This window comes from Carcharodon carcharias, chromosome 11 (genome assembly GCF_017639515.1).
Source record: "Carcharodon carcharias isolate sCarCar2 chromosome 11, sCarCar2.pri, whole genome shotgun sequence".
Lineage (NCBI taxonomy): Eukaryota > Metazoa > Chordata > Chondrichthyes > Lamniformes > Lamnidae > Carcharodon > Carcharodon carcharias.
In genome coordinates, this window is record NC_054477.1 from 98734807 (window position 1) to 98758400 (window position 23594).

The 23594-nt window shown below is 43.0% G+C and overlaps 1 protein-coding gene across 1 annotated transcript in view; it reads right to left on the minus strand.

The window, feature by feature from the left end:
* The window catches only part of LOC121283796 (short transient receptor potential channel 6-like), a 230763-nt gene that overhangs the window by 56533 nt on the left and 150636 nt on the right, over positions 1–23594 (minus strand). The window contains exon 8 of the mRNA XM_041198521.1: positions 781–976. Coding sequence (XP_041054455.1) covers positions 781–976 — 196 coding nt within the window. The remainder of the gene's footprint in view (positions 1–780; positions 977–23594) is intronic.

Consider the following 23594-nt stretch of genomic DNA (forward strand, 5'->3'; position numbering starts at 1 on the left):
TAAATAAAAGGCACAATGTAGGGTGATCAGGTAAAGGGAACTAAATTGCCAGCATTAAAGAGCAGCAAGGGTGTAAGGGTCTGCTTAAAGTTGTATACCTGACAATAGTGATGTATTGAGGGGATGTGTTAATACAGAGATCAGAGAAGCATGCAACAAAAACAATTGGTTAAAATGGGAGGTTTAGTTTTCACATAGACTGGGTCAGGATTGAACAGCTCAAGTAAGAAGGCAGTGAACACGAAGAAATATTTCAGGACTGCTTTCTAGAACAATCTGCTTCAGGACTGACAAGCGATCAGGTCATTCTAGAATTAGTGATAATTAGTGAACCAGAATTAGTTAACAGACTAATGGCGAGGGCTCACTTTGCAAGGAGTGACTGTAATACAATTGGATTTGATATTTGACTTGAGAGGGAGAAGGCAAAGTCGCAAGCCAAGATTTTAAATTTAAGTAAGGCAAATTTTGAAGGGGTGATAACACATTAAGTGCGTTAAAATAAATGGCCTAATACCACTAAGTAAAACATATTGATTACATTACATTAAGCATTTCAATCATAACATTTACACTACAGATGTACACTACATTCTGTAACATCATGCCCGTGCCAGTGGTAATCCTTTAAAGCTGTTTTTGGTTGATGAGCTAGTAGTAAATTTCCATTTTAAATCTTAATTTCAGAACTATTATCTTTTGATTTTTCACAGTAGCATCAAACAATGACCTGTTTATATTATAAAACTTAAAGCAATTAAAAAAAAACTAGAACTTCACCTCAATCTCTTGAAAAGAGCTATTAATCATCGCAATCAGCATATTTAAGAGGACAATGACCATTGTCACATGGTATACGCCATATAAAACGTAGCCAATGTTCTCAATAAATTTGTGACTATAATTGATGACCACAGACTTGACTTCTGATAATCCAAATATAGCCCAAAATAAAGTTTTAAAGCTTTCTTCAACACTGAAAAACAGCAAGAGAAATAAAAGAACATAATTGGAACCATTTTGCACAACAATTCAATACACATTCAAAGTTCAAAAAAAAAATTACATATACAATACTGCAGATACAAAATTATTTACAAAAGCAAAATGTTGCAAATTCTGAAAATCTGAAATAAAAGCGGAAATGCTTGACATACGAAGCAGGTCTGGCAGCATCTGTGGGGAGAGAAACAGAGTTAACCTTTAAGTTTGATGACCTTTCGCAAGAATTGGAAAAAGTTAGACTTGTAACAGGTCTTAAGCATGAACGGAGCAAGTGAGATTGGCTAGGAGGGAGATTGGAGAGAAGGAAAGAACATGAGGGAAGGTCTATGATAGGGTGGAGGGAAAGAGATTAAATGACAAAATTGATGATGGTGCAAGACAAAAGGAGAAGGTGATGGGCCAGGTAATGAAATAAAAGATGAGACAAGAGAACATTTAAATGGGAATAGAGGAATCATTACCAACAGTTGCTGTCTGAAAAGATGGGAGCAGTGATATAATCTGAAATTGTTAAACTCAGTGTTGAGTTCAGAAAGCTATAAAATGCCTAATTGAAAGACGAAGGCCGGGATTTTCCAGCCCCTTTGCGGGCGGGATCCGCCACAGGCGAGGTGGCACCCCAGCCAAAAATTCATTGACTTGCAGCGGGACCGGGAGATCGCAGAGACAGGCGGGTGTGGAAAATCCTGCCGGAAGTTCTGTCCTTCGAGCTTATATTAAATTTCATTGGAGGAGAGGTTAACATAGTTCATCACAATAAGGGGTGGATAGAATCACAGAATTTTAACGGCACAGAAGGAGGCCATTTGGCCCATTGTGACCATACTGGCGCTCCAAATGAGCATTATGACCTAGTGCCATTGCTCTGCCTTTTCTCCATACCCCTGAACATTGCTTCTATTCAAATTATCATCTAATGCCCTCTTGAATGCCTCGATTGAACCAGCCTCCACCACACTTCCAGGCAGTGTATTCCAGACTCGAATCGCTCATTGTGTGAAGTTTTTTCTCATGTCACATTTGCTTCTTTTGCAAATCACTTTACATCTGTGCCCTCTCATTTTGATCCTTTTGCGAGTGGGGACAGCTTCTCCCAAACTACTCTGTCCAGCCCCCTCATGATTTTGAACAGCTCTATCAAATCTCCTCTTAACCTTTTTCTCTCCAATGAGAACATTCCCAACCTCTCCAATCTATCTTCGTAACTGAAGTTTCTCATCCCCTGAACCATTCTTGTAAACCTCTTCTGCACTGTCTCCAAAGTGTCCACATCCTTCTTATAATGTGGCACCCAGAACTGTACACAATATTCCAGCTGAGGTCCAACGAGTGTCTTATATCAATTCAGCATAATCTCCTTGCTCTTGTAATCTATGTTTCTATTAATAAAGCCCAGGATACCATATGCTTTATTAACTACTCTCTCCACCTGCCCTGCTACCTTCAATGATCTATACATATACACCCAGGTCTTTCTGCTCTTGCACACCCTTCAAATTTTCACCCCTAATTTTATATTGCTTGTGCATGTTCTTTCTACCAAATGCATCACCTCACAATTCTCCACATTGAGCTTCATCTGCCACCTATCTGCCCACTCCACCAACTTTTCTATGCCCTTTTGAAGTTCAACACTATCCTCCTCACAGTGAAGAGCTATAGATCCAGAGAGGACTTTGATCAAAGATCAGCTTCCTTTTTGCTACTGAGGCATTAGCTAGGACCCATCTGATAAACAAGGTGCAAGTTGCCTCACATCCTTTGAACCCCGCCACCAAGTTTCATTGGAACAGAGTAGGAAGCTGAGGACACAGAGGTCAGAGTGAGAGTGGGATGAAGAATTAAAATAGCAGACAACTGAAAGCTCAGGGTTACTGCTTTGATCTCCCTAGAGCAAAAGAGATTACATTGTGAACAGTGAATACACTCCACTAAACTGAAAGAAAAATTAAATCGCCGTTTCACCTGGAAGGAGCATTTGCCCTGGAGAAAGAAAAGGTGTTACATCTACTGTTCTTGCACATGAAGGTGTCAAGGGAAGGGAAAGGGCTATTTGGGGAGATTGAGGAGTGGACCAAGTGGTTGCCGAAAGAACAGTTTCTTTGGAATGCTGAAAGGGAGGGGAAGATATATTTGGCAGTGGCATCATGCTGGAGGTGGCGGAAATGGCAGAGGATAATCCATAGAATATGATGTCTGGTGGGAAGGAGGGGAGGGGATTGGAAGTAAAAGTGTAGAAAATGTTTTGGACACATTTGAGGGCACTTATAACCATCATGAAGGGGGAGTGCTTGGTTGAGGAAAAGGAAAGAAATATAGGAAGTGCTAATATTGAAGGCGACATATTGAGAACAGGTGTGACGGGGGTAGAGAAACTGGGAGTTTGGAATGAAGTCCTTATAGGAGGCAGAATGGAAGTAAGTAAAGTCAAGAAAGCTGAAAGCAAGAAATAACAATGCAGTCATCAATTTACCAGAAAATAAAGTGATGGAGGGAATGAGTACGACTGGAACAAAGAATGTTCCATAAATCACACAAAAAGTCAGCAATAGTTAGGACCAATATGGAATCCAATAGCAATATCCTTTGTTTGTAGTAAATGAGTAGAGTCAAAAGAAAAGTAGTTCAATATAGGAACATAGGAATATGAGAAGTTCACCTAGGCAGAGGAGGCCGGTGGATGGGGGATGGTTGGGTCTCTATTCCAAGATGAAGTGGAGAGCCCTCAGGCTATCCAGACGGGAGATGGATGTGGAGAAGGAATAGATGTTCATGGTGAAATGGAGAAGTTTAGGAATAGAATATTGAAGGGCATCAGAAGAGTCATGGCCAGAGGTGGAAAAAAACCTGACATGGAGTGAAAAATAGAATAGCTTTGAACTTTTTATACCATAAAAAACCCAATTACATCTCATTAACCCAATTTAACTTTTTCAACAATTTTATATAGTGAGACTAATGGGATAAAAGGGTAAATTCTTGTCAGTTCGGTGATTTCTATTTGACTGCAGTCTGTGCGGACTCCAACAGCGCACTATGTGGAGAAGCATAGAATATCTGGCAGCAACTCCTGGATTTCCACATTTAAGTAAGCATGTGCAGACTCCAAAAGTTGCTGTCAATTTTCGAGGAGGAATGACGGTGATGCTAGCAGCTTGTCCTCATTACTTTTGCAAAATCCCCAAGCCTATTTCTTTCAATGAGATCACTTCTGGATTCTTCTAAACTCTAGGCAACATAGGCCGTGTCTACTCAATCTCTTCGCATAGGACAATTCCCTCGTCCCAGGAATGGTTCTAGTAAACCTCCACTATTCTCCGAATAATACCTTCCTTCGGGAAGGAGACCAAAACCATGAACAATACTTCAGGTATGGCGTAGGATGAAATGGAACTATCGACAAGGGCAGCTTTCAGATAGTGAGTTGGTGCTGCTGAAGAGAGAGATTGAGCATGTGCATTTGGCAGTGCATGGCATTGAGTGTGGATTTCAGAAAGCTGCAAGAGCAGTGGTTTGAGAAATGCTGAATATCTTAGAAACATCTGTAATCAAGGGTGAATCTGAAACATGAAGGGTGGAATTTCAGTTGGAATCTACATGGGATAAGTCAGAGTCTGATACAATTGTTGAAAAAAGGGGTGTGACTGTGAAAGGGAATATTAGAAGTTATATGATCAAACATGAGAAGGGAAACATGAAAGCAATGAAGATGAACAAGGGAAAAGAGACAAAGGGAAATCCTGTCGGAAAGAAGAGCAGAACGTCCACAAGATGGGCATTCCTAGAAGAGAAGTGCCAGCGACCTAAGCATTATCAACAAAACAAAATGCAGCAAATCTGAAATAAAAACAAAAAAATGTAAATACTCAGGTCAGAATTAATACAAGATTATTTAGGTAAAAACCATCTGTTAATTGCCATTAATACACAGCTTCAAATTTAATACCTGAATAGAGAATTTCTTTTTATTCTTTCATGGGATATAGGCATCACTGGCTAGACCAGCATTTATTGCCCATCCCTAGTTGTCCTTGAGAAGGTGGTGGTGAGCCACCTTCTTGAACTGTTGCAGTCCATGTGGTGTAGGTACACCCACAGTGCTATGGCTGGCCTCTCAAACATCCTTTCATAGTCTAACTGGGATGATCTTCTGATAGCATACAACACTTTTCCCCAATTTAAAAAAAAATGCTCTATGGAAACTCAAACTTATTGATTACCTGTTCATATTTGATCTGTGCTTTTTCTTAACCTGTTGCCCCCCACCCACCCTTTTCTTCTTTGTATTGGTTAGTCCTATAGGCTCACTTCACTAAATACTAATGAAAGGTTTCTATCTGGAACTCATGTTTTCAGATGCTGACAGGCCCACTGTTGCTTTCCAGCACTTTCTATTTTTATTTCAAATTTACAAGATGTGCTGTTTTTCTTTAAATCCTTGGCTTTAATAGAGCAATACGCTTTTAACTTGTACTTTTAAGGATTTGTAGGGTAGATAGAAAGAAACCATTTCCTCTGTGAGAAGTCCAAAACAAAGAGCAATATCCTTAAAATTGAAGTTAGGTCATTCAAGGGTGATGTCAGGAAGCACTTCTTCACACAAAACAGGCAATATCCTGGACTCACAAAGTCATATGGCTACACCAACTGAGTGTTAAAAGGTTGAGGATAAGATTGTCAAACAAAATAGCTTCCGATACTAAGTGGGATGTAGACAGATTTGAGAAAGTGTGTTAATTTTTGTATTTCTATGTTTGCTTAATACAAATTTACCAATCTCACACAGGATTGGTAAACTACATGTAGGTTCAGTTTAATTGAAGATGCAGTCCAGGATTTCTCAACAGACACATTTACGATAAAGATTCAACTGCTACGATTAATAGGAAGGTACAGCTGCAACTCCTTCACACCACATGCTGCTAGCTAAACTGAAAGCAACTCTGAACAATGCCTGATGGTCACATGGTTTACATCCCAGCTACTTACTAGCATATTCTCTCTTAAAGTGATATCATTACATTAATAACCAAATATGTGTAGAATGAGAGATACTAGTCCTTTGTAAAGTGTCATGAAACAATGCTTTCTGTTTAGTCATGCCATTCTAAAAATGACTTTCCTTGGTGTTAATAAAGTTAATTGCATAGTTACATATAATGAGAGGAATAAATCACACCACACCATCCTGTGACTTGTCTATGTTTTGCACAACTTTGGTATCTGTTTAACCCTTGTTGTTCCAAGCTATTGCCTGGCAATGGTATAACTCCAATGATAGTCTTTAACATGAAAAAAATCAGCACCATAGACCTTGAACATAAAGCCATCTCAATCTACTTTTTAAATTTTGCTACTGAGTTTAGCACTTGACAGATTCAAGTGTAATATAATCCAGCACTCATCAATAAAGAATGCAGCCTTGAAATAATTTGAAGATGGCAGTAAAGATTGAGGATGAATGAAATTTCTCGATGCTAATCAACCAATACCTGTTAATATGATGAGCAATTGATGAGTCTGGATAAGTTCGCAAAATAGGAATATTAGATAATTAATTGTTAGCCACTTAATCATGAACACAGATATGTTGCTACATCTGGGTTCAACATGTACTATATCAGAAATCCCCTTGTCATGGTAAAGGTAATAGGTATTTCAGTCCAAGTTCTGACATACTTAAACAAGGATGTCAATTTCCAACTTAAGTTGCTACTCTAGAATGCTCTTCTCTGCAGTGCAAAATCCATCAAGGTATATACATTTGTCTTGGTTAACATCTAACATGTAATTACAACAGCAATTGTACAAATAATCTGAAAGCCTTTATGAAGTGCCATCAATAAAACATGACTATCGCCAAAGAAAATGGAGGCATCTGGCCCAAATTCTTTCATCTTCCTGCCTCTGTACCAATTAATTGAGTAGTTTGTATTCCTGTGGACCATAATGGCATCTGAAAAACAACTGCACACCACTACATCTCGTTGTTCACTGATGCCCTCTTTGCCAGAACTGGACAGCATGTTAATTTAACCATAGACACAACCTTGCAGGGAGAGTAGGCACGGGGTCTCACCTCCATTGGTGAACTCCACCAGGTGCAGGGCATCATCAGTTGAATCTACCAAGGCATCCAGCAGGCGGCCAATGTGATCCATCAACAGGAAGAGTTTCCATTGCTCAATGTCCAACTAGTCTGTGGCCACAACAAGAGCTTCCTCCATGTTGGCACTAGCTTTCCTGGCAGCTGCCATTATTCCTGCATCTTCTGCCAGTCCAGACTGCCTCAGATCTTGACTCAAATCCCCAAAATGTGTACGTGGATCCTTGGGGACATGGAAAATCCTTTGAAGACAAAGCTACTGACCCCTCCACAGGAGCTCCAAAGAGAGGCACCAGTGTAGATCTTGAGGACGGTGAGGCCCTGGAAGGAGACAGCTTATCAGGGGAGGAGAAGGAGGTAAGAGACGAGGAATTAGAGGCTGAGGGAGAAGACATCAAACAGAGAGGTATCCCTGCTGCATGATAAGGTAGCCTCCTCCTTCCCCCCTCCAGGAAGAGAATCTCCCGCGTTTCCCTCACAGCCTCCAGCATTAGATCCAGGTCAGCATTGATGAAGCACGGATCTTTGCTGCCCCAGGTGCCAGGCCTTGGGCTCCTATGTAACATCTTCCTTCCCTCTGGTGCTGTGCAAGGCTTTGGCACAAATTTTAGATCTCTGCCCTAGGACAACCAGCTGCCCCAGTGAGGTGGGGTTCTAAATGGGTCACACAATTTACTGACCCACCTCACTGCCATTAGCTTGCAGTGGGTAGGAAACCCGTCACCATATCAATTAGGGGCTCATTCCATGAAAATCTGAACTTTAATCAGTTTCTCACCAGAAGCAGATTTCTGACCACAAAACAGACTCAGGGCGAAATCATCCCAGATTTGCACAAAGCGCAGTAGTGTGCAGGAAAAACCCACAATGTCGGTTTTCACGGCGAATGGTCCCGTTCCTGGTACGTCCCGACTGATTGATAATGCATTCCCGGGAAACACGCTGGGCCGCTGGTGGGGCAGCCCCTGATTCACCCTCCCTGCCGTCACCTCAGGCCTTCAGGAATCTGGGTGCCATATTTTAAAGGCGCCCCTGCACAAAGCTAGTACCCTCTAAGATATTGGAAGCTGCTGCAAAGTCATGGCTCCCAAAGGGAGGAAACATGTTGCCCCCAGATTTAGCTACGCCTCCCTTGAGTGCCTACTGGACACAGTGGAGGCTCGGCACGAAGTCCTCTAACTCCACTCTGGGTGAATACCAGCAAGCAAGGTCACCAATCCAGCATGGGTGGCGGTGGAAGCGCCAAAGCCCTGCAAAAGAGAACAGCCACCCTTTGCCGAAAGAATAAGCCACCAGAGTATGTCACTCTTCTCATCACTCTCAACTCTCACACTCACAAACCTATCACACATCCACAGGGATCTCACTCACTGCCAGTTCATGGGACATCACCATTCACTCTCTCACACACACCTTCATCTGCCCTGCGGATCATGTCCTCATCCCACCCATGGCACCACTCAGCACCCACACATGCCAGGCATCCTTATTTTCTGGCTTGGCAGGCATCCTGCTTACACTCTCTACATCTGTATTCATGCAGGACAGGCTGGCACACAACAAGAGGGAGATATTGCAGACTGGTAGAGGAATGCCTGACATCAAGGTCCTCACAGACTTTGAAAATAGAGCCATCCAGCTGTCTGGCAACAATCTGGACTGTTCCTGTGGGAGGTCAGATGAGATCAACCAAGTGAGGATCCAGCAGCGCTTTGTCCATCAGACAACCACGCTGTGAGTTAGTTCCCTTGTTCCACAGTCCACTGCAATGCACTAATTATCTCTCATTGCTTTCACAGGCACATCTGGGAAGCAGCCGAGGGTGCCCCTGAGCCAACTCTTTGATTGAATCCCTGAAGTCACCTCAGAAGAAGAATCTGATGACACCTTAATTGAAGACCTCCACAGTGCTCACCCCCACAGTCTACCAGTGCAGAGACACACATCTTGGTGGGACCTAGTTCTGGAGTAGCTTTGGGGTCATGATCTGGTCAGATTGTCTGATCCACAGCAGGCAGCAGCAGGGCCTTCCCAGGTTTTTAGCACTTGGAGGGCTGCTGGAGGCTAGAAAGCTGCTGAGTCCAAGTCAGATGATGAGCCTCTGGACTCGATCATACCTCAGTTGCTGGAGCTGGAAACATCAAGCTCGGAAACATCAAGAAGGGATGTCCGCTGCACTCATCAGATTGCAAGGCATGATGGAGGAGTCCTTCTGCCTCCAGTCCGAAGTGATAGCACCAGCATGCCAACACACTGGTAGGATGGCGGCCATCATGGAGACCTTGGTCCTGCTGCTCTGCTGCGCAGGCTCAACTCCATTGCTGACGCCATAGTTGGCGTCCAAGTGCCAATGCGAGAGGGGTCCAGGCCAGCTCGATCTCACTTCAGCTTCCCCTTCTTCTCAAGGAATCAGCCAGGGGCCCTCATACACCCGTAGGGAGGAGGATCAGCAGGTGCACAACCCAGGGCCATCCATCCAGGTGACTCCAGGAGTGTCCGGCCCTTCTGAATCCCCACTCTTTATGACCCCAGAAGCTCCAGTTCCACAGGCTGCGGAGGGAGCCACTGCCACGCAGCAGGACACCGAAAGCAGGCTGGGGCCCTCCAGGTCTCGGACCTCCAAGGAAACCCACCAAAGTCATCAGTGACAGGGCATAGCAGTCAGCAGGGCCTCCACCTCCGCTGTGGAATTCGGGGGAGCACAAGACATAGCGGCAGGGTTAGAAAGGTTTAGAAGATGCAGTTGCACATCCTGGGCACGAGTGCTATTCACTTGTACATAATGATCATTATTGTAAATAAACTGGTTCCTTGTTCTGATAATTAGTGTTTATGTCACTCAGGTGTAAAACCTTGGTTTAGGGCCTCTTCCTTGTGCTGTGTGTAACTTTCGGACCAAAGTGATGGTCTAGCTTAACACTCACAGGACACATTACTGATGCCTGCACCTCGATGATGCTTGATATTGCTGCCAGAATGTTGTGGGCAGCCATCACAGAGTTCCGTCATTCTCTCTGTTTGCTCTCAGCACTTTTGAGATGGGGCTGGCCCTCCATGTCTTCAGCATCTGTGACCAGTGACGCTGTGCTCCTGAAGGGGTCAGGTGCTGAAGGCTGACCACGGAACAGGTGCACTTAAAGTTTCACGACTATGTGTCCATGATCTGACCCTAATCACAGACCGCAAGTGAGCTGCCCTCAGCCAGAAAGGAGTCAGCCATTCACAGGGGCTATGTGAAGATCTATGGAGTGTCCTCACTGAATAATCTCATCACCCTCCTGGAATCTAGCGACTATTCAGGCCTCCACTGTGTCTCCATAACATGAGCTTAAGCACTGAGGGTGTGTGCGCTGTCATCAACCACACAGAAGCACTTTTGAGATGGGGCTTTGCAGATGCAAGGTGAGGACATCAGGACTGTCCTCGCTGCATCTCGTCATCATCCTCCATGAATCTAACAGCAATGAGGGCCTGCCTTGCCTGGCCAGTGTGATGACCTCTTCGTTGGCATCCTCCCTTTCGAGGACCTCATCAGCATTATCCCCTTTGACGTCCTCCTCAACAGATGATACGTGTGGCTCTTCCATCTTCTCCTCAGCCAGGTGCTCCGGCGTTTGCAGCGCCAGGTTGTGGAGCGCACAGTAAGCGAAGGTGATGCACGACACCCTCTGGCGCTGAGCCAGGCGCCTCCACGGCTCTCTTCTTCTTCTTCTCTGGTCTCTGTAATCCATGAGCATGCTGCTAAATCACCAGGCTCCATGATCCTGATGTTCTACCCTTGTAGGATCTGTACTGCAGTGGTCCACCGGACCTGTCGGGGCACCGGAACCTCATTTTCAAAGTGCCTATAGTTTGCTCCACCAAAGTCTGGGTCACGGCATGAGTCCCATTGTACCATCACCCAGGCATCATCAGTTGCATCCTCTGTTGGTAGCCCTTGCCCCCGAGGAACCAACCTTGCAGCCTCTCTGGACCCTGGAAGACATCAGAGATCTGAAACCTGCTAAGGATGTAGGAATGGAGGCTCCCTGGGGATTGTGCCGCAGACCTGCAGGATGTGTTTGTGGTGGTCGCACACCAGCTGAACATTCAGTGAGTGGAAGCTCTTGCGGTTGACATAGTTGACTGCTTGTTGCCATGGAAGTCTAAGTGCCACATGAGTGCAATCAATGGCACCCTGCACCTGTGGAAAACCAGAGATCTGTCCAAATCCCAGCATTCTTGCTTCCTGGCTTTCCTGATCTTGGGTGAAATGCACAAAATTCTGTGCCTTTGAAAAGATGGCGTATGTGACCTCCTGAGTACACTTTTGCTTGTAGGCTTGCGAGATCCTGCACAGGTCACCTGTGGAGCCTGGAAGGAGCTACTGGTGTAGAAATTAAGTGCCATGGTCAGTTTTGTGGCCACTGGCAGTGGATCCCCTCCATGTCCCAATGGTGCCAAATCCTGCAGCAGGTGTCATATATGACCAACCAGTTCCTAGAAATGCACAGTCTTCGCTGACACTGGTTCTCAGTCTTCTGCAGGAATGACACGTGCCATCTATAGACCCTGGGCCTAGCGAGGTGCCTATGAGCGAAGGCTCGCTGTTGATCTTCAGTTACGTGCGTAGCAGGCCCTTCCACCCCTTCATCTTGAGGAAGATGCTGCTCCTTTTGTCGAGCCAGGTGCCCCCACTGCTCTCTTCTTCTTTTTCTCTGGTCTTGTAAACCATCAGGCATTCCACTAAATCACCAGGCTCCATGATCCTGATGTTCTCCTCCTACAGGATCAAAGAGAGTGACGCATGGGTTAGCATATGTGCCCTAAGACCTCTCTTGGTTCATTCTGAAGGCCCCTTCATGCAGGCATGAGAGTGTTGATTACCACTTGGATGACCAGAGTGTAGTGTGCTCATTGACTGTCTGAAATCCCACCACCTCCGCCCCACTCCACTTGACCAATTGGCAGCAGCTTCGACCACTGGACTGCATGCTGTGCTCTCAGCTCAGGCGCATGCATTCTCCACGCTGCAAGGCTGTACTGTTAGCTTGAACCATGATGGATACGAGTCCAAACCTAAATAAAGACATTGCCAGGGACTGTGAGCACCTCCACTAGTGACTGCGCCATGGCTATCTTTCACATGGGGATTGTACAACATGCCCATTCAGCCAATTGTTCTGTTGCCCCCTAATACGCACATTAATTTACAACCTTCGCTCAAGGGGTAAAAGGTTCGGGAGGGTTTGGTGGCACATTAAAGCTTTTACATTGCTTGAGTGGGCTAAAAAGCTTCAAGACATGTCAAAACTCCAAGCACGTCAATGGAGCTGCTGCTGAACAGTCTTGGCTGCAGAAGAATGCTCACTTTTGACAAGCTTTTCCAAGTGCGTGGCAGCTTCCTTCACCACCATCTCATTCCCCCCACGGCATGTGCTTGAGTATTTCCTTCAGTCTGTCTGTGCTGTCTTGCCTCCCAACAATCCCCCCGCTGCCACTATGTGCTTGTGTACTTCCTTCAGTCTCTGCTGCCTAGACCTCCAGCTCTCCAGCCCCACCCGCACTGGAACCCTTGCCCTGGCACCACAATGAAAGCCAGCTGGGAAAAAGCCTGTGCCACTACCCTCCCACCCCAAAAATGCACAGCGTCTCTTCCTTGATGTCCTATGGGCAATGCTCATGAGCATTGTGCAAGGTTGTGCGCACTCAGCTCTGAGTTCCCCTCAAAATTCAGGTCACCACCTCTTAAAGGCAGACATGAAGCCCACCGTTCTGAGATCACGCCGATGTGGGTGGTAAATTTGATGTGGTGGGATGATTCCCGCGAGCAGGTCTTATAATTAGATGCAAATGTATCAAATGACGTTGCAGATGCAGCCCACCATTGATGGGGTGGAGCAGATGATTGCAAACTGGTTTCACAACAGCATAAAACCGATTTTTGCCTTTCTCCCCATATTCCACATCCCGCCCCCGCCCTGCCATGACACCCGATGCTAATGGGGCCAGAAAATCCCAACCCCAGTTCATGGTTCCCTTTTTCCTATATGTTTCTCCTAACTTGTGCAGTGTGACCTATCTCTTACTTTTCTCAACCTCACTGTTTATGTTCGCTGGTGCTTGGGGCAGGTGGTGGTTCTGGCATATGCTGCCAGAGTGTGGGTTTTCACGGTGACACTGGCTGTACCCTTATTCCTTTTCATTCTCCATTCCTAGAAAAAGACAGAAGGACAACATTGTGAAAATCCTCAGCACGCCAAAATGAAGCAATATTTTCATCGTGTGGCATCCACCAAGGTGCAAATCAAGTTGAGTGCATGTCTCTGTGACTGTAACTCTGTTGAAAATTATAAAAGTATTATAGGACATGAATATTATTGTTCCAACTGTGAGACTGGAGGAGCTTTAAATTCACTGTTCTCCACTCCCAATAACCACCAGAATGGTTTCATTAAATTGGCCATGAGCTTATTTTCTTTTTCCACCAGTGTGGCACTGTGCCAACTAATTAAAGACCATCTCATTCTGCAAGTTTTAAAATAATAGTGAACAAAAGAAAGTTGATAAATCAGTAACAATGTCATGGGCTGTGCACTTTCAGTGGCAGACTGCATGTGTCCATTTAATCATCTCTGGATTGTTACCTGAGCCAAGTGCCAACTGGCATAGGATCAAGCAGATTAGAGAATGAAATGCATGGCTCAAATATTGGTCTGAGAAATAGGCATTTAGATTCATGGTGTAGTGGCATCAGTTCTCAGGGAAGAGGGAGCTATTCTGTTGGGATGGGCTCCATTTAAACCATTATCTCCAACGAGTGTCCTAGCCAATCATCTAACTAGGGTTGTGGACAGGGCTTTAAACTAACCACGGGGGTGGTGGGGAGAGGGGTGGAGAGAGGGTTTGGGCAAAATGAGTGAACGGAGAATTAGAAATCCAAAGAGAAAAATCAAGGCAATGGAGCAATGTAGTGATGTGGGTAAAGAAAAGCAGAGTGGGACAAGAAGGGACAGTGAGTTTATGCATCATAGAGTGAGGTCCATGCAGGGAATAGTAGTAAAAAAATGGAAATAAAGGCTTTTTACTAGAATGAGTGAAGCATCTCAAAAAGATAGATGAACTAAGGCACAAATTCAAGTAAATTGTTTAGTTTAATCATCATTACAGAGACATAGTTACAAGGTGACAAAGTTTGGGAAATAAATATTCTGAGGAGCACAATATTTTGGAAAGGCAAATAGAATGGCAACGGAGGAGGGATAGCACTGATAGTAAAGGATGAAATAAAGATATTAATGAGAAAAGATCTGGCCTCAGAAGATCATGAAGTAGAAGAAGTGTGGGTGGATATTAGGAATAGCAAGAGTCAGGAAACACTGGTCGAAATAGTTTGTGGCCCCCGAACATTGGTTATACCATTGGACAATGCGTTAAACAATAAATTATTGGAGCTTGTAGCAAAGGAAATGTACTAATTGTGGAGTACTTTAATGTTCATGTAGACTGGGAAGGGTGGCCTAGAAGACCAGTTTGTAGAATGTTTTTGTGACAGCTTCCAGGAGCAAAACATTGTGGAACTAACTAGGGGAAAACTAGTTTAGATCTAGTATTATGTAATGAGGCAGGGGTTAATTTGTAATGTTGGAGTAAAAGATCCGCTGGGAAATAGTGATCACAATAAAACTGAATTTCATGCTCAGTTTGGAAGTAACATACTCCAATCACAAAGAAGAATCTAAAATTAAACAAAGCCAATTACATATGTATGAGAGGAGAACTGGCTAACATTAATTGAGTAAATAGACTAAGAGGTATGGAGGCAAATAAACTATGAGAACCATTTAAAGGCATCAATCAAAATTCAACTGTGGGGAAAAATTTGTAATTTAAGCTAGCCTCAGTAATGGTAACAATGAAACTATCATTGATTGTCATAAAACCCCATCTGGTTCTGGCCTTCCTTGTCTGCTCTGGCCTACATGTGACTCCAGACCCACAGCAATGTGGTAGACTCTTAACTGCTCTCAAGGGCAATTAGGGCAGGCAACAAATGCTAGCCTTGCCAGTGATCCACATCCCACAAATTAATTAAAAAAGTAGCAAATCTGAGGATTGGGAGTATTTTAGAAACCAACCAAGGGCCACCAAAAAGTTGATAAAAAGGGAAAGAATAGAATGAGAGTAAATTAGCCAAGAACATAAAACAGATTGTAAGATCTTTTACAGGTATATAAAAAGGAATAGAGTTGCTAAAGTAAATGTTGTTCCCTTAGAAGCAGAGAGTAGAAAAATGACCATGGAGAATGAGGAAATGACAGGGACATTGAACAAATATTTCATGTTTGTCTTCAAAGGAGAAGATACAAGTTGCATACCGGAAATAAAGGATAACCTAAGGGCTAATAAGAGTGAGGACATTAAGGTAATTAATATCAGCAGGAAAAAAGTATTCGACAATCTTAAGGAATTAAAATCTAATGCATCCCCAGGACTAATGGCCTACATCCTAGGGTTTGAAAAGAGGTACTGTAGGAATAGTAGCTGTTCTGGCTATGATTTTCCAAAATTATTTAGGTTCAGGAATGTTCCCAGCATATTGGAAGTTGGCAAATGTAACACTGATTTTCAAGAAGGAAGGGAAAGGGAAAACAGGGATCCGCAGGTCAGTTAGCCCAGCATCAGTCATTGGAAAAATGCTGGACTCTATTATTAAGGAAGTCTTACCAATGACTTTGAGAAGTATAGTATGATTATATCAAGTCAACATGGTTTTACAAAAGGGGAATCCGATTTGACAAATTTATTAGTTTTTTGAGGATGTAACTAAAAGGATAGGTAAAGAGGAACCAGCAGATGTAGTATATCTGGATTTTCAAAAAGCATTCAGTAAGGTGCCACACAAAAGATTAATAGACAAGATAAGTGTTCATAGAATTGGGGGTAATATATTAGTATGGACAGGGGATTGGTTAATGAACAGGCTGTGCAGAGTTGCCATAAACAGGGCATTTTCAAGTTGGAAGGCTGTGACTAGTGGAGTGTTGCAAGGATAGTGTCTGGGCTTCAGCTGTTTACAATCTATTTTAATGACTCAGATGAAGAAATAGAGAGTAATACATTTAAGTTTGCTGACAATATGAAGGTAGGTGGAAATTTAAGCTGTAAGGAGGACACAGAGAGGCTGCAAAGAAATACACACATGCAAGTGGGCAACAAGATGGCAGATGGAGCATAATGTAGGGGAGTGTGAAATTATTCACTTTGGTCGTAAGAACAGAAAAGCAGAATATTTTCTGAAAGGTTTGAAACTTATAAGTGTTGATGTTCAGAGAGACTTTGGTATGTTCGTAGAAGGTACACCGAAGGTTAGCATGCAGGTACAGCAAGCAATTAGGAGTGCAAATGGCATGTGAGCCTTTACTGTAAGAAGGCTGATGTACAGAAATAAAGAAATACAATTGCACAGGACTTTGGTGAGAACACATCTGGAATAGATGTGCAGCTTTGGTCTCCATATTTAAGGAAAGGTATACTTGCAGTGGAGGCGGTACAACAAAGGTACATACATCAATCCCTGGAAGTGAGAAGGTTGTCCTATGATAAAATTAGTAAATTAGGCCTATATTCTGTGGAGTTTAGAAGAATGAGAAGTGATCCCATTTAAACATACAAGATTCTGAAGTGGCTTGATAGGGTGGAAGCTGAAAGATAGTTTTCATTGGTCAAGGAATCTAACACAAGAAGGCACAGTCTCAGGATAAGGGATCTATCATTTCAGACTGAGATGAGGAGAAATCACTTCACTCAAAGGGTTGTGAATCTTTGGAATTCTTTACCCCAGAGGATTGTGGATGCTCCATCATTGTGTACGTTTAAGGCTGGGCTAGACAGATTTTTGGTCTCTTAGGAAATCAAGGGACATGGGGATTGGGCGGGAAAATTGAGTTGAAGCCCAAGGTCAGCCATGATTATATTGAATGGTGGAGCATGCTCAATGTGCATAGAGTCTAATTCTGCTCCTATTTCTCATGTTCTAGTGTTCTTGTATGTAATTGCCATTGCCTTATTAAGCTGGCATACCAGCGATAATTGTCTGTTAACCCTTTGAATTTTAAAGTCTCATCCTTGGTTCTATTCGTTTCATGGCATCACTCCTCCCTATCTCTCTATTCACCTCCAGCCCTACAACTATTCAAAAATCTGCACTCCTCCAATTCTGGACTTTTCTGTATCCATGATCTCCATCAACTACATAATTAGAAGCCTAGGCCCCAAGTTCTGGAATTTCCTCCCTAAGCCTCTCCAGACCTCCATCTCTTCTTTTAATCTGCTGCTTAAACCATAACCTCTTGACCCAACTTTTGGTCACCTATGCTAATATCTCGTTATGTGGCTCAGTGTTAATTTTGTTCGATAACACTCCTGTGAAGCATCTTAGATTGTTCTACCGCATGTAAATGTAAGTTTTTACTATTGAACCCTTTTTAAGAATGGTACTTGAATTATCCAATCGTACAAATTTACAGCATAATAGGAGGCTATTTGGCCCATTTGTGTTCACACCAGCCAACAAATAGTCATCCAAACTAATCCCAACTTCCCGCTCTTGGTCCATGGCCTTGTCAGTCGTGGCACTGCAAGTGCATATCCAAGTAATGTTTAAATGTTATAGAGATTTCTGCCTCTACCAACCTTTCAGTCAGTGAGTTCCAGATGCCCACTATCCCTTCGCTGAAAAACTATCCCCTTTAATCCCCTCTAAACCTCCTTCCTTTTACCATAAATCTATGCCCTCAGGTTATGGATCCTTCAATTAAGGTTAATAGGCTTTCCTGTCCATTCTATACAGACACATCATAATTTTATACACTCCAATTAGTTCTCCCCTCAGCCTCCTCAATTCTAAAGGAATCAAGCCTAGCCTATCCAATCTTTCCTAATAACTAAAATTCTTCAGTCCAGGCAAAATCCTTGTAATTCTCTCTGCATCATCTTTCTTGGAAAAATATCTTTCCTAGAGAGTGGTGACCAGAACTGCAAGCAGTACTCCAGCTGTGACCTAACTAGTGCTTTATGCAGTTCTAGCATAACCTCTCAGCTCTTAAATTCTATACAATAACAGAAAATTCTGGAAAAACTCAGCAGGTCTAGCAGCATCTGTGGAGAAAGAAACAGTGTTAACGTTTGAGTCCTAATGAACCTTCTTCAGAGCTGAAGAAAAGTGGAAATGTGATGAAATTTATACTGTTTAAGTGGGATGGGGCAGGTGAAGCTGGATAGAAGGACAGCAATAGGTGGGGACAAAGGAGAGATTGACAAATATGTCATGAACTAAAGGACAAAGGGAGTGTTAATGGTAGTGGTAAGGGCTAAAACAGATGCTGATCATGGCATAAAGGTAAGAATGCAGAATGTGATAATAGCAGAGCAAGGGTAGTATTGTGTGAAAGAGCAACATGGAACAAGTGACAGATGGCCCTGTAGGGGATGGGGTGGGGGGAGGGGGCAGTGGTGGGGGGAAAAGAAATAGAAAATGGGATAGAAGAGGGGATAAAAAAGGGGATAAAACCATGGATAAATGAATAAAACAAAAATAAGTGAATAAAAAATAAAAATGAATGCATAAAAAAGGGGATTAAAAAAGAGGTGAGGATAGAGGAGAAGGTTCATGGTCTGAAGTTGTTGAACTCAATGTTAAGTCCAGAAGGCTGTAAAGTGACTAATCGGATGAGGTACTGTTCCTCCAGTTTGCGTTGGGCTTCACTGGAACACTGCAGCAGGCCAAGGATGGACATGTGGGCATGAGAGCAGGATGATGTGTTGAAATGGCAAGCAACAGGAAAGTCTAGGTCATGCTTGTGGACAGACTGGAGGTGTTCCGCAAAGCAATCACCCAGTCTGTGTTTGGTCTCCCCAATGTAGAGGAGACCACATTGGGAGCAGCGAATGCAGCAGACTATATATCTATTCTATATCTCTGATAATAAAGGCAAATATCCTTTATGCCTTACTGACCACCTTATCTACCTGTCCAGCATCTTCAGAGATCTGTGGATATGCACTACAAGATCCCTCTGTTCCTCTACATTCCTCAGAATCTTACTATTTATTATGTACTCCCTTGAATAATTAGATTTCACCAAATGTGTTACCTCACAATTCTCCAGATTGATCTTGTTATGATCTCAGCTATGAGAATACTGGACATGTCTAATACTTGTTAGGACTTGGCTTGATTGACCATAATCATTTAAATATAACGCGTGGAAGAACTAAGGATGGGGAAATAAGAGGCAGGACTCCAAGAGTAAACTGAAGCACCAAAACAACCTTTACCATACAAACTTGAACATAATGAACACAAGCAATAATGGCTAAATATGTACACTGAGCAAGTAAGATCATGATTTGAAGCAGTATGTGCTTCTACCTTAAACTCAATGCAACAGATTTAGCCCAGCTTAACCTTTTTACTGTGGTTTTCACATTGGTAGGCTTTTGAATATTCTCATACTCTGGAAGACAAATTTCATTTTCTCTGTGTCTGGCTGCATTGGTCACAGCTCAGGTCTAAGGTATATTCCTATAAATATGACGTCCCTGGTCCAAGTGTAGGCATCGCTGATGGTCACACACCACAACCCACCAGACATGCGTACACACTCCCTTGGTATCTATTCTGTGGCTGGACTTTTCCTCTCTTTACAGAGTTAGTTGGTCTGATTCAATTCTCTAGAACTCCCTCTTTTCCTCTCTAAGCATGCAGAACTGAGTTCTCTGGTTAAACGCAACAGACTGGGTGTCTGCAGCCTTCAGGTCAGCTTCTCTTATACTTGCTTTTTCCCAAAAAGTCAAAGCCCACTAGGTTTCCTTTTGGAGCATAGTTCCACCCTCAGCAATTTTATCCATAGCAACCTGAGGGCTTCCTTGGTTCTAAAAACCTTTCAGCTGGTCAAAAGTTCAAGCACGGTTTGTAAGTACACAGGCATACTAAACAACACTGACAGTAAACAATGCCCAATTCACTTTAAACTGAAATCAAAACTCTACATTCTTAACCCTTAACATAACTGACAATAGTGACAGTTATAACAAACTCCAATTGCCACTGTTCTGCCCATTTGACCAATCCATTGATATCTTCCTGCAGGCTATAGTTTTCTTCTTCAGTATCAACCACACAACCCATTTTTGTTTTGTACACAAACTTCTTATTCATTCCCTTTACATTCAAGTCCAAATCATTGATATATACCACAAAAAGCAAGAGACCTAATACTGAGGCCTGTGGAACCCTGCTGGAATCAGCCTCCCAATCACAAAAACATCCATCAACCATTACCCTTTGCTTCTAGACCCGGAGTCAGTTTTGGATCAAACTTACCACTTTGTCTTGGATCCCATGGGCTTTTACTTTTCTGAACAGTCTGTCATGTGGGACCTTATCAAAAGTCTTGCTTAAATCCATATAGACTATATTAAATGGATCACCCTTATCAAGCCTCCTTGCCAACTCCTCAAAAACCAAATCGAGTTATTGCTGAAAAGAGAGACATGTTGCCAAAACTTTTCATCTTGCACACATCAGGGCAAGTGCAAGAATGTCAAATTTCAAACAATTGTAACAATTTACATTACAGGGGAAGAGGGATGTTGATTGGCTGACAAATCGACTGATTGGCTAAGGTGTTGCCATGGGGAAAGAAATGGGAAACCATAGACTACCCATGCTTTTAGGTAAATCAATAAAGGTGCAGACTTGAACATATTCCTTTTTCCCAGGTATACACATAGTTGTTTGGTAGTACAGAACTTGAGTATTGTTGGAAAAAAGAAACATGTTGTTGAAGCTTTTCATCTTGCACTCATCAGGATAGATTCACAAATATACCAAATCTCAAAGGGAACAACAATTTATACTGCATGAGAAGATGATGCTGATTGGTTGGCAAGGGGACTGTGATTGGTAGAGGCATTGCCATGGAAAATATCATAGCTATACCACAGACCTGGAGACTCCTGTCTACTGCAAGCCCACTTTCATATTGGATTCCTGCAGTTCGATGTGCTATAAGATTGGCCTTATCGGCAACCTCATAAATAGGACCCAAGTCATTTCCTTGCCATGCAAGCTTAATGCCAGGTGCATTAAAGCTATCCTGTGGGATAACGGTTACCCTAATCGGATCATTGCTCGCTATATAGTGCACAAACTCATGAATAGGCCTAAGGCTGCTACTTTTGGTTCTGAAAAGTGCCAAGTCTACCTCAGATTACCCTGGAAGGATAAGGTATCTCAAAAATTTGAACAACTATGCAGTAGCAACACGGTGGTATTCTCCACTAACGGGATGCTGCCGTTAAGCCAAAAAGATAATCTGCCTTCCAAACAAATAAGTAATGTGGTACATGAATTTCAGTGCTGGTGTGATGCCATGTATGTACACCTTATGTCTCAATAACTGGGGGATCGTATCAAACTTCTGCTGTTCACAACAGGTTAAGTACTGACCATGCTCAACCAGCCCGTGCTTGCAAAACACAAAACATAGTGTCCGATGTTAGATATGATTCCGTGATTGGACAGCATTAACTCACTTATATTTACACACAAGTCCCTGTCCTTTGCAAGCAGTAGGAACATGTCCACTTTTTACAAAAAAGCAAAGCCTGGGGTGCAACCATTCCCTGGTTCATTCCACACGGCAATGCCTTGGACAATCCGAGTTGACTTGCCTGGCTTGAATTGAAACAAAAGTTTGGCAGTTAACTGTTCCCTGGTGCATTCTCCAAGGCAATGCCTCTACCAGTTAGAGTCCACTTGCCAATCAATCAGCACCTCTTTACAGTGTTGTTCGCTTTGAGAATTGGTATTCTTATGAATCTGTCCTGATGAGTGCAAAGCAAAAAACTTTGATAGCATGTCTCTTTTTCAGCAATATTCCTTTTGTTTGCAGAGAATGGGTCCCTGTGTATGAACATATGTCACTTCCAGCTAGCATAATGAGCCATGTTATGAGCTTGACTGATTATATTAAGTTGTTTTTAGTGTAGATATTAATGCTGTCAGGATTATTGAGCTGCCAAATTGTAGAATCACATCCAGCTAAAAATGGGGTTTTTTTGGGTTTTGCAAGTGCAGTCTAATTGAGTATAACCTGTAATCTGCCTATTACTAACAGTTGGAGGAACGTGTTGTTTGACTCCATCAGCCAATTTTGGGACAAATGGCCTACGTACCTGGCATTGCACCTGCACTGTGTCAGTGCGAGGCCAAGTACATAGTCCATATGTCCTGACGATTGGCTTAAGAACTCTTCTGCCTCTTCTTAGGCAACATATCTCTTTTTTCAGCAAATTCAAGTTCTGTACCATCAAACATTTTAGTACAACATCAATACCCTTATTACTTCCTCTGTCACAATGTTAAATTTCACCTAACATTTCACACTCCTCCTTCCTCATTGCAATGTCTGTGTACAAAGGTTAGCTAATGCATTCACAATCATATTTCTTTGCAAACATCATCCACCTCAGTCTTGCCAAGCATTCATTTCTATCTTTTTCATTCTTGCACTGCACTACTTAACATCTTCATAATGATCTCCATGGAAAAGCAGAGAAGGTTGAGAATTTTGGAAGAGCTTTCATATCTTGTGCTTATTAATAAAGTTGGCTAACCTTAGCAAAATTCTTGAGGTTTACAATTTGCTTTATCATATCCTGTTAAGACTCGGGGGCAGAATTTTTAGGTTGGTGGGTGGGCGGGCATCCAACCTGCTCAGATGCAAAATTGTGTGAGATGATGTTGGACAAGCGTTCCGACGTCATCCCACGCTCATGCGATATTTCGGTTGCCGAGCATGCTTCCAACGTTGGAAGTACGTCCGCCAACAACTAAGAGGCCAATTAAGGTAATTAAAGTTGCAATTGTCTTTAATTTTATGTTGCCCGTCCAACATTATGGTTGGCGGATGGGCGAATCAGCTAGGCGGCCTATGTATTTTTCTTGAAACCTCATCCACGAGCGAATGAGGTTTCACTGCCGAAATAAAATATAAATAAATTTCCGTGCACAGCATTTTCAGCAGCTAAATTTTCAATTGATTTATAACAATGCATGGATACTTTCTTTCAGCTGCTGAAACTTTTATTTTTGATTTTTCAGGTCTTCAGCTCCCTGAAGAAGTTCTCTGCCATCAGAGAGCTTTCATTCAGTGCTCGCCCTTGCTGTCACCAACACTCACCCTCCTCCTACCCCCACCACAGCAGCACTGAGTATTTCAGTGCACGCTTCATGCTGGCTGACCATTAATTGGCCAGCTAGCGTGAAATCGTGGTCGGGGGCCAATCGCGTTCGGTGGTCTGTTCCCTGGCCGATCCCGGACCTGGTGATCACGCCCGCCCACCGGCCTAAACATTCTGCCCCTGGAAATGGAATTCATCTTCTGTGAGATGCTATTTAAATGGTTCAAATTGCTGGTTGCTACTGTTAAAAGGT